General features: G+C 42.3%; 1 protein-coding gene across 2 annotated transcripts in view; it reads left to right on the top strand.

The window, feature by feature from the left end:
- The first annotated feature begins 6638 nt into the window (after positions 1–6638).
- Positions 6639–13524, top strand: part of LOC139539473 (angiopoietin-1 receptor-like) — a 65197-nt gene continuing 58311 nt past the window's right edge. Inside the window, exon 1 of one of the 2 annotated variants that reach the window (XM_071342463.1) lies at positions 6639–6860. In XM_071342463.1, coding sequence (XP_071198564.1) covers positions 6758–6860 — 103 coding nt within the window. In that variant the 5' untranslated portion in view covers positions 6639–6757. Of the gene's footprint in view, positions 6861–7168; positions 7359–13524 lie in introns of those variants that run through there. The other variant, XM_071342454.1, reaches the window with a different exon arrangement.

The following is a 13524-nucleotide window of genomic DNA, read 5'->3' as shown; positions in this document are numbered from 1 at the left end:
CTAACAGTACTTAACATGTTTAAAGCTTTCACATGCTCTAACAGGCTGTGGCTGTCAACTCCCCCTGTTGTAACAGCTCAGTGTTGGGTCAGTAGGGGTTAACATGTCAGTACCCTGTTGTAACAGCTCAGTGTTGGGTCAGTAGGGGTTGTAACAGCTCAGTGTTGGGTCAGTAGGGGTTGTAACAGCTCAGTGTTGGGTCAGTAGGGGTTGTAACAGCTCAGTGTTGGGTCAGTAGGGGTTGTAACAGCTCAGTGTTGGGTCAGTAGGGGTTGTAACAGCTCAGTGTTGGGTCAGTAGGGGTTGTAACAGCTCAGTGTTGGGTCAGTAGGGGTTGTAACAGCTCAGTGTTGGGTCAGTAGGGGTTGTAACAGCTCCGTGTTGGGTCAGTAGGGGTTGTAACAGCTCAGTGTTGGGTCAGTAGGGGTTGTAACAGCTCAGTGTTGGGTCAGTAGTGGTTGTAACAGCTCAGTGTTGGGTCAGTAGGGGTTGTAACAGCTCAGTGTTGGGTCAGTAGGGGTTGTAACAGCTCAGTGTTGGGTCAGTAGGGGTTGTAACAGCTCAGTGTTGGGTCAGTAGAGGTTGTACCAGCTCAGTGTTGGGTCAGTAGTGGTTGTAACAGCTCAGTGTTGGGTCAGTAGTGGTTGTAACAGCTCAGTGTTGGGTCAGTAGGGGTTGTAACAGCTCAGTGTTGGGTCAGTAGGGGTTGTAACAGCTCAGTGTTGGGTCAGTAGGGGTTGTAACAGCTCAGTGTTGGGTCAATAGGGGTTGTAACAGCTCAGTGTTGGGTCAGTAGGGGTTGTAACAGCTCAGTGTTGGGTCAGTAGGGGTTGTAACAGCTCAGTGTTGGGTCAGTAGGGGTTGTAACAGCTCAGTGTTGGGTCAGTAGGGGTTGTAACAGCTCAGTGTTGGGTCAGTAGGGGTTGTAACAGCTCAGTGTTGGGTCAGTAGGGGTTGTAACAGCTCAGTGTTGGGTCAGTAAGGGTTGTAACAGCTCAGTGTTGGGTCAGTAGGGGTTGTAACAGCTCAGTGTTGGGTCAGTAGGGGTTGTAACAGCTCAGTGTTGGGTCAGTAGGGGTTGTAACAGCTCAGTGTTGGGTCAGTAAGGGTTGTAACAGCTCAGTGTTGGGTCAGTAGGGGTTGTAACAGCTCAGTGTTGGGTCAGTAGGGGTTGTAACAGCTCAGTGTTGGGTCAGTAGGGGTTGTAACAGCTCAGTGTTGGATCAGTAGGGGTTGTAACAGCTCAGTGTTGGGTCAGTAGGGGTTGTAACAGCTCAGTGTTGGGTCAGTAAGGGTTGTAACAGCTCAGTGTTGGGTCAGTAAGGGTTGTAACAGCTCAGTGTTGGGTCAGTAAGGGTTGTAACAGCTCAGTGTTGGGTCAGTATGGGTTGTAACAGCTCAGTGTTGGGTCAGTAGGGGTTGTAACAGCTCAGTGTTGGGTCAGTAGGGGTTGTAACAGCTCAGTGTTGGGTCAGTAGGGGTTAACGTTGGACAGGAACTCCACAGCCTGCTGATAACACTATTGTTTTAAGGCTATTGGTTTCCTCCCCGCTTTATCAGCCAGAGGGCCAGGATGGTGTGCTGCCCAGTGTTCCTCAGCTCAGCCCAGTTTCTCCACCCCACCACTCTTTGTGTGTGTTTGTCTTTGTCTCTCTCTGTGTGTGTGTGTGTGTGTGTGTGTGTGTGTGTGTGTGTGTGTGTGTGTGTGTGTGTGTGTGTGTGTGTGTGTGTGTGTGTGTGTGTGTGTGTGTGTGTGTGTGTGTGTGTGTGTGTGTGTGTGTGTGTGTGTGTGTGGGTGCACGTGTCTGGGGGCCAAGGGAAAGAGAGCCTCCTTAGCCTGTCTGGAGCAGGACAGGAGCCAGGACACACACACACACACACACACACACACACACACACACACACACACACACACACACACACACACACACACACACACCATTCCTCAGTTGGGTTTGGGTGAGCAGCAGATGCCTCAGGGGATTTCCAGCTTCAGGGAGCTGAACTCTGGCTGGATAGAGTGGCGAGGGGAGATCAGGGCGGAGCTCTTACTCAATACACATGTCTGGTGAGGGATCTGCTACAGCTGGGTGAATAATGGTGAGGGTCTATATGCTACAGCTGGGTGAATAATGGTGAGGGACTAACCTTGGGAAAATCCTCTGCATTATCATTAACAGCAGACCTGTACATTTCCTAGTGAAACCAATGTACTGAGCAAATGTCAAATTGTCTTTTTACCAAATTATCGTACGACAGACCACGTATTCACCCTGCACATCCTAATTGACAAACAAACAAAGGCAAAGTCTTCTCATGCTTTGTTGATTTCAAAAAAGCCTGTGACTCAATTTGGCATGAAGGTCTGCTATACAAAGTGGTGTTGGGGGAAAAACATACAACATTATAAAATCCATGTACACAAAGAACAAGTGTGCGGTTAAAATAGGCAAAAAACACACAGACATTTCTTCCCACAGGGCTGTGGGGTGAGACAGGGATGCATCTTAATCCCCACCCTCTTCAACATATATATCAACGAATTGGCGAGGGCACTAGAACAGTCTGCAGCACCCGGCCTCACCATACTAGAATCTGAAGTCAAATGTCTACTGTTTGCTGATGATCTGGTGCTTCTGTCACCAACCAAGGAGGGCCTACAGCAGCACCTAGATCTTCTGCGCAGATTCTGCCAGACCTGGGCCCTGACAGAAAATCTTAGTAAGACAAAAAATAATAGTGTTCCAAAAAAGGTCCAGTCGCCAGGACCACAAATACAAATTCCATCTAGACACCGTTGCCCTAGAGCACACAAAAAACTATACATACCTTGGCCTAAACATCAGCGCTACAGGTCACTTCCACAAAGCTGTGAGCGATCTGAGAGACAAGGCAAGAAGGGAATTCTATGCCATCAAAAGGAACATACAATTTGACATACCAATTAGGATCTGGCTAAAAATACTTGAATCAGTTATAGAACCCATTGCCCTTTATGGTTGTGAGGTCTGGGGTCTACTCACCAACCAATAATTCACAAAATGGGATAAAAACCAATTTGAGACTGCATGTAGAATTCTGCAAAAATATCTTCCGTGTACAACGTAGAACACCAAATAATGCATGCAGAGCAGAATTAGGCAGACACCCGCTAATTATCAAAATTCAGAAAAGAGACGTTAAATTCTACAACCACCTAAAAGGAAGCAATTCCCAAACATTCCATAACAAAGCCGTCACCTACAGAGAGACGAACCTGGAGAAGAGTCCCCTAAGCAAGCTGGTCCTGGGGCTCTGTTCACAAACACAAATAGACCCCACAGAGCCCCAGGACAGCAACACAATTAGACCCAACCAAATCATGAGGAAACAAAAAGATAATTACTTGACACATTGGAAAGAATTTACCAAAACACTGAGCAAACTAGAATGCTATTTGTCCCTAAACAGAGAGTACACAGTGGCAGAATACCTGACCACTGTGACTGAACCAAATTTAAGGAAATCTTTGACTATGTACAGACTCAGTGAGCATAGCCTTGCTATTGAGAAAGGCCACCATAGGCAGACCTGGCTCTCAAGAGAAGACAGGCTATGTGCACACTGCCCACAAAATGAGGTGGAAACTGAGCTGCACTTCCTAACCTGTCAAATGTATGACCATATTAGAGACACATATTTCCCTCAGATTACACAGACCCACAAAGAAATAAAAAACAAACCGAATTTTGATAAAATCCCATATCTACTGGGTGAAATACCACAGTGTGCCATTCAGCAGCAAGATGTGTGACCCGTTGCCACAAGAAAAGGGCAAAAAGTGAAGAACAAACACCATTGTAAATACAAACAATATATATGTTTATTTATTTTCCCTTTTATACTTTAACTATTTGCACGTCATTACAACACTTTATATAGACATACTACGACATTTGAAATGTATTTATTCTTTTGGAACTTTTTTGTAAGTGTAATGTTTACAGTTTATTTTTTATTGTTAATTATCTACTAAACTTGCTTTAACATTGTTAACATATGTTTCCCATGCCAATAAATCTTTTAAATAGAAATTATATTGAATTTACAGGTTGCTACCTTGGTGTCAGAACTGGGTATCGCCACACAACTCCTCTTCGTTCCCATGGACGCCAGAGCAACCTGCGAGTGTCAGGAAACCACAGTGAGTCAGTGGGGTTCCTGCTTATATATAAACTATTGACTTACTCCTGAGGGAACATAGGCCACCGTATATAAATAAATATATATAAACTATTGACTTACTCCTGAGGGAACATAGGCCACCGTATATAAATAAATATATATATAAACTATTGACTTACTCCTGAGGGAACATAGGCCACCGTATATAAATAAATATATATATAAACTATTGACTTACTCCTGAGGGAACATAGGCCACCGTATATAAATAAATATATATAAACTATTGACTTACTCCTGAGGGAACATAGGCCACCGTATATAAATAAATATATATAAACTATTGACTTACTCCTGAGGGAACATAGGCCACCGTATATAAATAAATATATATAAACTATTGACTTACTCCTGAGGGAACATAGGCCACCGTATATAAATAAATATAGTTGAAGTCGGAAGTTTACATACACTTAGGGTGGAGTCATTAAAACTCGTCTTTCAACCACTCCACAAATTTCTTGTTAACAAACTATAGTTTCGGCAAGTCAATTAGGACATCTACTTTGTGCATGACACAAGTTATTTTTGCAACAATTGTTTACAGACAGATTATTTCACTTATAATTCACTGTATCACAATTCCAGTGGGTCAGAAGTTTACATACACTAAGTTGACTGTGCCTTTAGACAGCTGGGAAAATTCCAGAAAATTATGTTATGGCTTTAGAAGTTTCTGATAGGCTGATTGACATAATTTGAGTCAATTGGAGGTGTACCTGTGGATGTATTTCAAGGCCTACATTCAAACTCAGTGCCTCTTTGCTTGTCATCATGGGAAAATCAAAAGAAATCCGCCAAGACCTCAGAAAAATAATTGTAGACCTCCACAAGTCTGGTTCATCCTTGGGAGCAATTTCCAAACGCCTGAAGATACCACGTTCATCTGTACAAACAATAGTACGCAAGTATAAACACCATGGGACCAAGCAGCCGTCATACCGCTCAGGAAGGAGACACGTTCTGTCTCCTAGAGATGAACGTACTTTGGTGAAAAAAGTGCAAATCAATCCCAGAACAGTAAAAGACCTTGTGAAGATGCTGGAGGAAACAGGTACAAAAGTATCTATATCCACAGTAAAACGAGTCCTATATCAACATAACCTGGGAACAGCAGACCTTGTGTATGGCGTCGTATGGGCAAGCGGTTATGGTATGGGCAGACATAAACTACAGACAATGAACACAATTGCGTTTTATCGATGGCAATTTGAATGCACAGAGATACCGTGATGAGATCCTGAGGCCCCATTGTCCTGCCATTCATCCACCGCCATCACCTCATGTTTCAGCATGATAATGCACAGCTACACAAGGATCTGTACACAAATCCTGGAAGCTGAACATGTCCCAGTTCTTCCTGCATGTTTGGGATGCTCTAGATCGATGTGTTCGTCAGCGTGTTCCAGTTCCCGCCAATTTCCAGCAACTTAGCACAGGCATTAGAGGAGTGGGACAACATTCCACAGGCCACAATCAACAGCAGAGATCACCCTACTTTTTTTTCAAGGTATCTGTGACCAACAGATGCATATCTGTATTCCCAGTCATGTGAAATCACTAGATTAGGGGCCTAATGAATTTATTTAAATTGACTAATTTCCTTATATGAACTGTAACTCAGTAAAATGTTTGAAATTGTTGCATGTTGCGTTTATATTTTTGTTCAGTATCTGAACTTCTGTATCCAAGGATGTTTCTGGTCTCTAATGGACACTCCCTAACAGATTATTATTCTGTAGGACTGTTCTAAGGACCCTCCCCAAGTGGCCTTTAGGGAAACATCCCAAATGGAACCCTATTCCCTATGTAGTGCACTACTTTACATCAGAGTCCTATGGTCCAACATAGTGCACTAAATAGGGGATAGGGTGCTGTTTGGGATGTAGCCTAGGAATGGTAATTAAAATTATGACATTGTTCTGTTCAGACTGGGAGGCTTTTCTTTTCCTCCCATCCTGACATGAAGAGGAAACAGGAAAAGGAACTGTAACTCCCAATGCCTGGAGAGAGAGGCAGAGAGAGAGAGAGACACGAGAGACGAGAGAGAGAGAGAGAGAGCGAGAGAGAGAGAGAGAGACACGAGAGACGAGAGAGAGAGAGAGAGCAGAGAGAGGGAGAAAGAAGGAGAGTGAGAGTGAGCAGAGAGAGAGAGGAAGAAAGAAGGAGAGTGAGTAAGAATGAGAGAGTGAGCAGAGAGAGAGGGGGAGAAAGAAGGAGAGAGAGTAAGAATGAGAGAGAGAGAGTAAGCAGAGAGAGAGAGAGAGAGAGAGAGAGAGAGAAGGAGAGGGAGTAAGAATGAGAGAGAGAGAGAGAGAGAGAGCAGAGAGGAAAAAGAAAGAGATGTAGGGGTCTGGGGCGAGCAAGAAAGGGGAGGGAAAAGCAGGGAGGGAAAGGGAGGATGCGTTAGAGACTTTTCAGAGCCAGCCAGACTGTGAAGAGATGTGTACTGATGGGTCTCTCTGACACCCTCAGGGGTTTGGTCTTCTCTGTATTCCCAGTCTGAGCACCTCGAACCAGCAGTGCTGAGTGGATGTACACCCTGGAAGCCCTGGAGCCTTTACCAGCCTACTGCTGGAGGATCATGTGTTATCATCTCTACTCTACTGTGTGTCTGGTCTACTGGTTCTCTCTGGGTATGTATCTCTACTGTGTTTCTGGTCTACTGGTTCTCTCTGGGTATGTATCTCTACTGTGTTTCTGGTCTACTGGTTCTCTCTGGGTATGTATCTCTACTGTGTGTCTGGTCTACTGGTTCTCTCTGGGTATGTATCTCTACTGTGTTTCTGGTCTACTGGTTCTCTCTGGGTATGTATCTCTACTGTGTTTCTGGTCTACTGGTTTCTGGTCTACTGGTTCTCTCTGGGTATGTATCTCTACTGTGTGTCTGGTCTACTGGTTCTCTCTGGGTATATATCTCTACTCTACTGTGTGTCTGGTCTGCTGGTTCTCTCTGGGTATGTATCTCTACTGTGTGTCTGGTCTGCTGGTTCTCTCTGGGTATGTATCTCTACTGTGTGTCTGGTCTGCTGGTTCTCTCTGGGTATGTATCTCTACTGTGTGTCTGGTCTACTGGTTCTCTCTGGGTATATATCTCTACTCTACTGTGTGTCTGGTCTACTGGTTCTCTCTGGGTATGTATCTCTACTCTACTGAGTCCCTTTTGGGTTATCTAGCACGTTCTATTGGCCCTTTATTTAAATTGAGGTCATTAGACCCCTTTAACAAGGGAGATCTTAGAGACACGTGCCTTCAGGAAGTATTCACACTCCCTTGACTTTTTCCACATTTTGTTGTTAACAGCCTGAAGTTAAAATGGTTTAAATTGAGATTTATTTTCACTGGCCTACGCACAATACCACATAATGTCAAAGTAGAATTATTTATACTTTAAAGTATTTTTTTTAATTTTTTAATTTTTACAAATGAATTAAAAATGAAAAGCTGAAATGTTGAGTGAATAAGAATTCAACTCCTTTGTTATGACAAGTTCAGGAGTAAACATTAATTTAACAAGTCACACAATAATTTTTGAATGACTACCTCATCTCTGTAGCCCAACACATACAATTATCTGTAAGGTCCCTCAGTCGAGGAGTGAATTTTAAATACAGAATAAACCACAAAGACCAGGTAGGTTTTCCAATGCCTCGCAAAGAAGGGCACCTATTGGTAGATTTAAAAAAAAAGTACTATTCCACGATATCTCATTCACTTAATAATGCGTACAAATCTTGCATTACTCATCTCATATGTATATACCGTATTCTATTTTACTGTATCTTAGTCCGTTCCTCTCTGACATCGCTCGTCCATATGTATATAGTCTTAATTCATTCCTACTTAGATTTGTGTTTATTGGGTATATGTTGTGTAATTTGTTAGATATTACTGCACTGTCGGAGCTACAAGAACAAGCATTTCGCTACACTTGCAATAACATCTGCTAATCACGTGTTTGTGACCAATACCATTTGATTTGATTTGATTTGGTAGATGGGTAAAAAAACAAAACAGATATTGAATATCCCTTTGAGCATGTTGAAGTTATTAATTACATGTTGGATGGTGTATCAATACACCCAGTCACTACAAAGATACAGGCGTCCTTCCTAGCCCCCCCTGGGTTTCCCAAACTCGGCACACCCAGAGGTGCATTGTTTTAGGTTTTGCCCTAACACTACACAACTGATTCAAATGATCAAAGCGTGATGATTTGGTTGATTATTTGAATCAGCTGTGTAGTGCTAGGGCAAAACCTAAAACGTGCACCTCTTGGGTGTGCCGAGTTTGGGAAACCCTGCCGTAGAGGAGGGAAAGCACTCAGAGAGATTTCACCATGAGGCCAACAATGACTTTAAAACAGTTACAGAGGTTAATGGCTGTGATAGGAGAACACTGAGGATGGATCAACAACATTGTAGTTACTCCACAATACTAACCTAAATGACAGGGTGAAAAGAAGGAAGCCTGTACAGAATACATATATTCTAAAACATGCATCCTGTTTGCAACAAGGCACTAAAGTAATACTGCAAAAAAACGAGGGACAGCAATTAACTTTTTGTCCTGAATACTAATTGTTATGGTTGGGGCAAATTCAATTCAACACATTACTGAGTACCACTCTCCATATTTTCAAACATAGTGGTGGCTGCATCATGTTATGGGTATGCTTGTAATCATTAATGACTGGGGAGTTTTTCAGGATAAAAAAATAAACAGAATGGAGCTAAGCACAGGCAAAATCCTAGAGGAAAACCTGATTCAGTCTGCTTTCCACCAGACACTGGGAGATTCATTCACCTTTCAGCAGGACATTAACCTAAAACACAAGGCCAAATCTACACTGGAGTTGCTTACCAAGAAGACAGTGAATGTTCCTGAGTCGAGATACAGTTTTGAATTAAATTTACGTGAAAATCTATGGCAAGATCTGAAAATGGTTGTCTAGCAATGATCAACAACCATTTCGAGTTTGAAGAAGTTTGAAAAGAATAATGGTCAAATGTTGCACAATCCAGGTGTGGAAAGCTCTTAGAGACTTACCCAGAAACACTCACAGCTGTAATCACTCTTAGAGACTTACCCAGAAACACTCACAGCTGTAATCGTTGCCAAAGGTGATTCTAACGTGTATTAACTCAGGGGTGTGAATACTTATATAAATTAGTTATTTCTGTATTTAATTTTCAATACATTTGCAAATATTTCTATAAACATATTTTTACTTTGTCATTATGGGGTATTGTGTGTGTAGATGGGTGAGGGGGAAAAAATGTATTTAATCCATTTTAAATTCAGGCTGTAACACAACGAAAATGTGGAAAAGTCAAGGAGTATGAATACTTTCTGAAGGCACTGTAGAGATAGATAGATAGATAGATAGATAGATAGATAGATAGATAGATAGATAGATAGATAGATAGATAGATACAGTGGGGAGAACAAGTATTTGATACACTGCCGATTTTGCAGGTTTTCCTACTTACAAAGCATGTAGAGCAGTGGTTCTTAACCTTGTTGGAGGTACTGAACCCCACCAGTCTCATATGCGCATTCACCGAACCCTTCTTAAAACTTCTTGAGAATACAGGGGGTGCTATTTTCCCATTAGCATAATTTGCTCTACAGATTAAACTGCCTCTTATTCAATTATTGCTCTTACTATATGCATATAAATAATACCATTGGAAAGAAAACAATCTCTAGTTTCTAAAACCGTTTCAATTTTGTCTCTGAGTGATACAGAAGTCATTTGACAGCACTTTCCATGACCAAGAAGAAAAAAGCAAGATGTGTATGCCAGCTTCAACGCTCTGCCTATATATGGTCGTGCCCCCTATGACCCGAAACACACCTCATTGGCCTTCCTCTGGGTGTCAAGAGGACGTCAGAGGAAAAATATCTTGTTTATCTGGGACTGACGTGAAATGAGAGCTAATTCTTTGGCGTGACCGACAACTTCCGGTTGTCTAAATCGTGCGACTTATAGCTGCGATTGTCTTCTGTTGTGCGGCCATTATGGATGAAAACTATCTCCGTCTCGAAGTTTGTTTGATACATGTGACCAGATCATCGTAATGTATGTTTTTTCAATATAGTTTAATCAGATTATTTGAATTTTTTCGGGAGTTTTGTGGTGTTCCGTTGTCTGAATTTATTTACGTTTGAGATCCGTGCCACTCGACCGGTACCTGTGCTAAATGGAGTGGGCAAGGAACAATTCTGAACGGAACCAACGACTCATCTTGACAAAGGACACTTTGATCAACATTCTGATGAAAGATCAGCCATAGTAAGACCCAATTTACGATGTTATATCATATCTGTTGTGCATGTGAACTGGCCGTGGGCGCCTAGCCGAATCTGCCTGGTATAGCTATGCTAATTTAGCGCTACATTTTGTTTTCGTTATAAAACATTTCATAAATCTGAAATATTGTTTGGATTCACCAGATGTTGGGCTTTCAATATCTGTACGCTGTGTATTTTTCTGAAATGTTTTAAGATGAGTAATTCGTTATATGACGTTGGTCTCTGTAATTGTTCTGGCTGGGTCAGCACTATTTCAGATTGCAGCTGCAATGTAGAACTGTGATTTATACCTGAAAAATGCACATTTTTCAAAAAGAAAACTATGCTATACCATAAATATGTTATCAGACTGTCATCTTATGAAGTTGTTTCTTGGTTAGTGGCTATATATATTTTTATTTAGTCGAATTAGTGATAGCTACTGACGCAGGAAAAAGCTGTTGGGAGTAAAAATATCGTGTCCTTTGCTAACGTGGTTAGCTAATAGATTTACATATTGTGTCTTCCCTGTAAAACATTTTAAAAATCTGAAATGGTGGCTTTATTCACAAGACCTGTATCTTTCATCTGGTGTCTTAGACTTGTGATTTAATGATATTTAGATGCTACAAGTTACTTGTGACGCTATGCTAGCTATGCTACTCAGTGGGGTGGGGGGTGGGGGGTGCTACCGGATCAGGGTTGGTGACTCGTGAGAAGTTTTAATTAATTGGAAAAATAAAATATGATTTTTTCAAATTCAAAACATAGGTATATATTTTACTGGTGCACAAAATGAACCGTGCATCAACATCAACACCGTGTGTTCAAAGAACAAAATCATCAAAACATGATTTTCCCACAAAAACAAAAACATAATAATGAATATTTACTGCAAATCAGTGTGACTTCTGCTGTTGCCTTTCAGAGACCAGTTCAGAAATGCGCGGCTTCACCTTGGCAAGTGCCACTCTCATGTCATTTTCGCAACAAAGTCTGTTCCTTTTCTTCGTTTTTATGTCCAGCATCCTCGAAAAGGATTGCTCGCAAAGATATGTTGTAACAAACGGTATGAAAATCTCCAGAGCTTTCTTAGCAATAACAGGGTACGTTACCATTTGTTGACACCAAAACGTTGAAAGTGTTGTTGTTCTGAAGAGTTGCTGTTGAACCTGGCTCTGCTGAATTTCAATGATTTCATCGAGGTATTCATCATTGACATCTGTTGTCTGAACACTAAACGTGAACGGCTGTCTCACCCATGCTGGATATGACTCTCTTGTAGGGAAGTATCCGTCGAGAGACTTTGCAAGCTCATCTAAGTGCGTGGCAATTGCTTGCTTCAGTTCCGCGGGTAAAGAAATGTCTCCGATTCCAGATACATCTTCGATCTTACTTACACAGTCGTCCAGCAGGGGAAAGTTTGCGAAGTTATCGTTCTCTGTTCGTCGTTTCCATAACGGTAGCTTTTTTTGAAAAGCCTTCAGGTTTTCCTCTGCTTCGATGATGTTGACTCCACCGCCCTGCATCTTTTGATTGAGAGCTGCGAAGATATCAGCCATGTACGCTAAAATGAGAATGAACTGAGAATTTTTGAAGCAATCTGCATGACAATGTTGGTGCTCTTGCAAAAACAGGGCTAATTCCACACGCACGGCAAAAACACGATTCAGCACCTGTCCCGGGGATAACCACAGAACGTTAGAATGGTACAGAAGTACCTCGAATTCAGAGCCCATTTCTTTACACAGCTCACTGAAGATGCGGTGCCTCAGAGCACTAGTTCGCACATAGTTCACGCATTCCACTACAATTTTTAATACTTCTGCCAGTTTTGGAGGCAAGGTTTTTGTTTCCAACGCATGCCTGTGCAGAATACAATGCGTAACAATGATGTGTGGTGCATCGGCTTTCACTAGCGGACCAAAACCAGACTTTCTTCCCAGCATGACTGGAGCTCCGTGCGAACAAACTGGAGAAACCATATCCCACGAAAGATTGTTGTCTTTGAAGAAGTCATCCACAAGTTTCTTCACATCGGCTGCCTTAGTTGTTGTTGTAAGAGGCTTACAAAATAAAAAATCTTCCTTTATCACGTCGTCTTTCACATAGCGCACGAATACAGCAAGCTGGCTTAGATTGGAAACGTCTGTGGTCTCGTCGAGTTGAAGGCTGAATTTTGCCAGGCTTGAAATCAGATCTGCAACTACATGAGCCAAGATGTCTTTGCTCATGTCCTCTATTCTGTCGCTGATGGTGTCATTTGAAAGAGGAATTTGTGATAACTTAACTTCAGCCTCTTTTCCCAGCATGATATTCGCCATCTTCAACACAGCTGGTTTTATGAGTGTTTCACCAATGGTGTGTGGTTTGCCCTGCTTTGCGATCAGGTAAGCAACTTCGTACGATGCTGTGAGGATCGGTTTGTTAATGGGTACAAAGCCGAGAACAGGCAGAGTAGCCTTTTCATCGAATCTGGCTCTCTTCACCTTGAATTCAGCGAGCGTTGTGTTCTTGTATTTTCCATCTCCATGCAGCTTAAGGAAGTGGTCTCTTAGTTTTACCGGTGCTAGACTAGAATTGCTCAACTTGGCATTGCAAATCATGCAGTTAGGACGCTGACTCCCATCACGTTCCGTTATACATGTGAATCCATATTGTACATATTCGTCCGACCACTTTCTTTTTTTGCTCGACATAGTAAGTATGAAGGGATTAAATTATTAAGAAAGAAATCACAAGACGTACCATCACGACAGTCACAAGTCGACTACTGAGCGCACCAAATTCCCTGCAGCACAGATAGGCCAAGCGATGTAGCGTGATCACCTGCAGCCAATGATGGCCAAGCGGGGCGTGTCATCACGAATCATACGAGTCGGATGTGTGTCTTGACCTCTGCCGAACCCCTGAGACTGACTCACCGAACCCCTGGGGTTCGATCGAACCCAGGTTAAGAACCACTGATGTAGAGGTCTGTCATTTTTTATCATAGGTACACTT

The sequence above is a fragment of the Salvelinus alpinus genome, chromosome 1 (genome assembly GCF_045679555.1).
Source record: "Salvelinus alpinus chromosome 1, SLU_Salpinus.1, whole genome shotgun sequence".
Taxonomy (NCBI): Eukaryota; Metazoa; Chordata; class Actinopteri; order Salmoniformes; family Salmonidae; genus Salvelinus; species Salvelinus alpinus.
The sequence above is the reverse complement of the archived record's forward strand: the minus strand, read 5'-3'. Positions and strand labels throughout refer to the sequence as shown.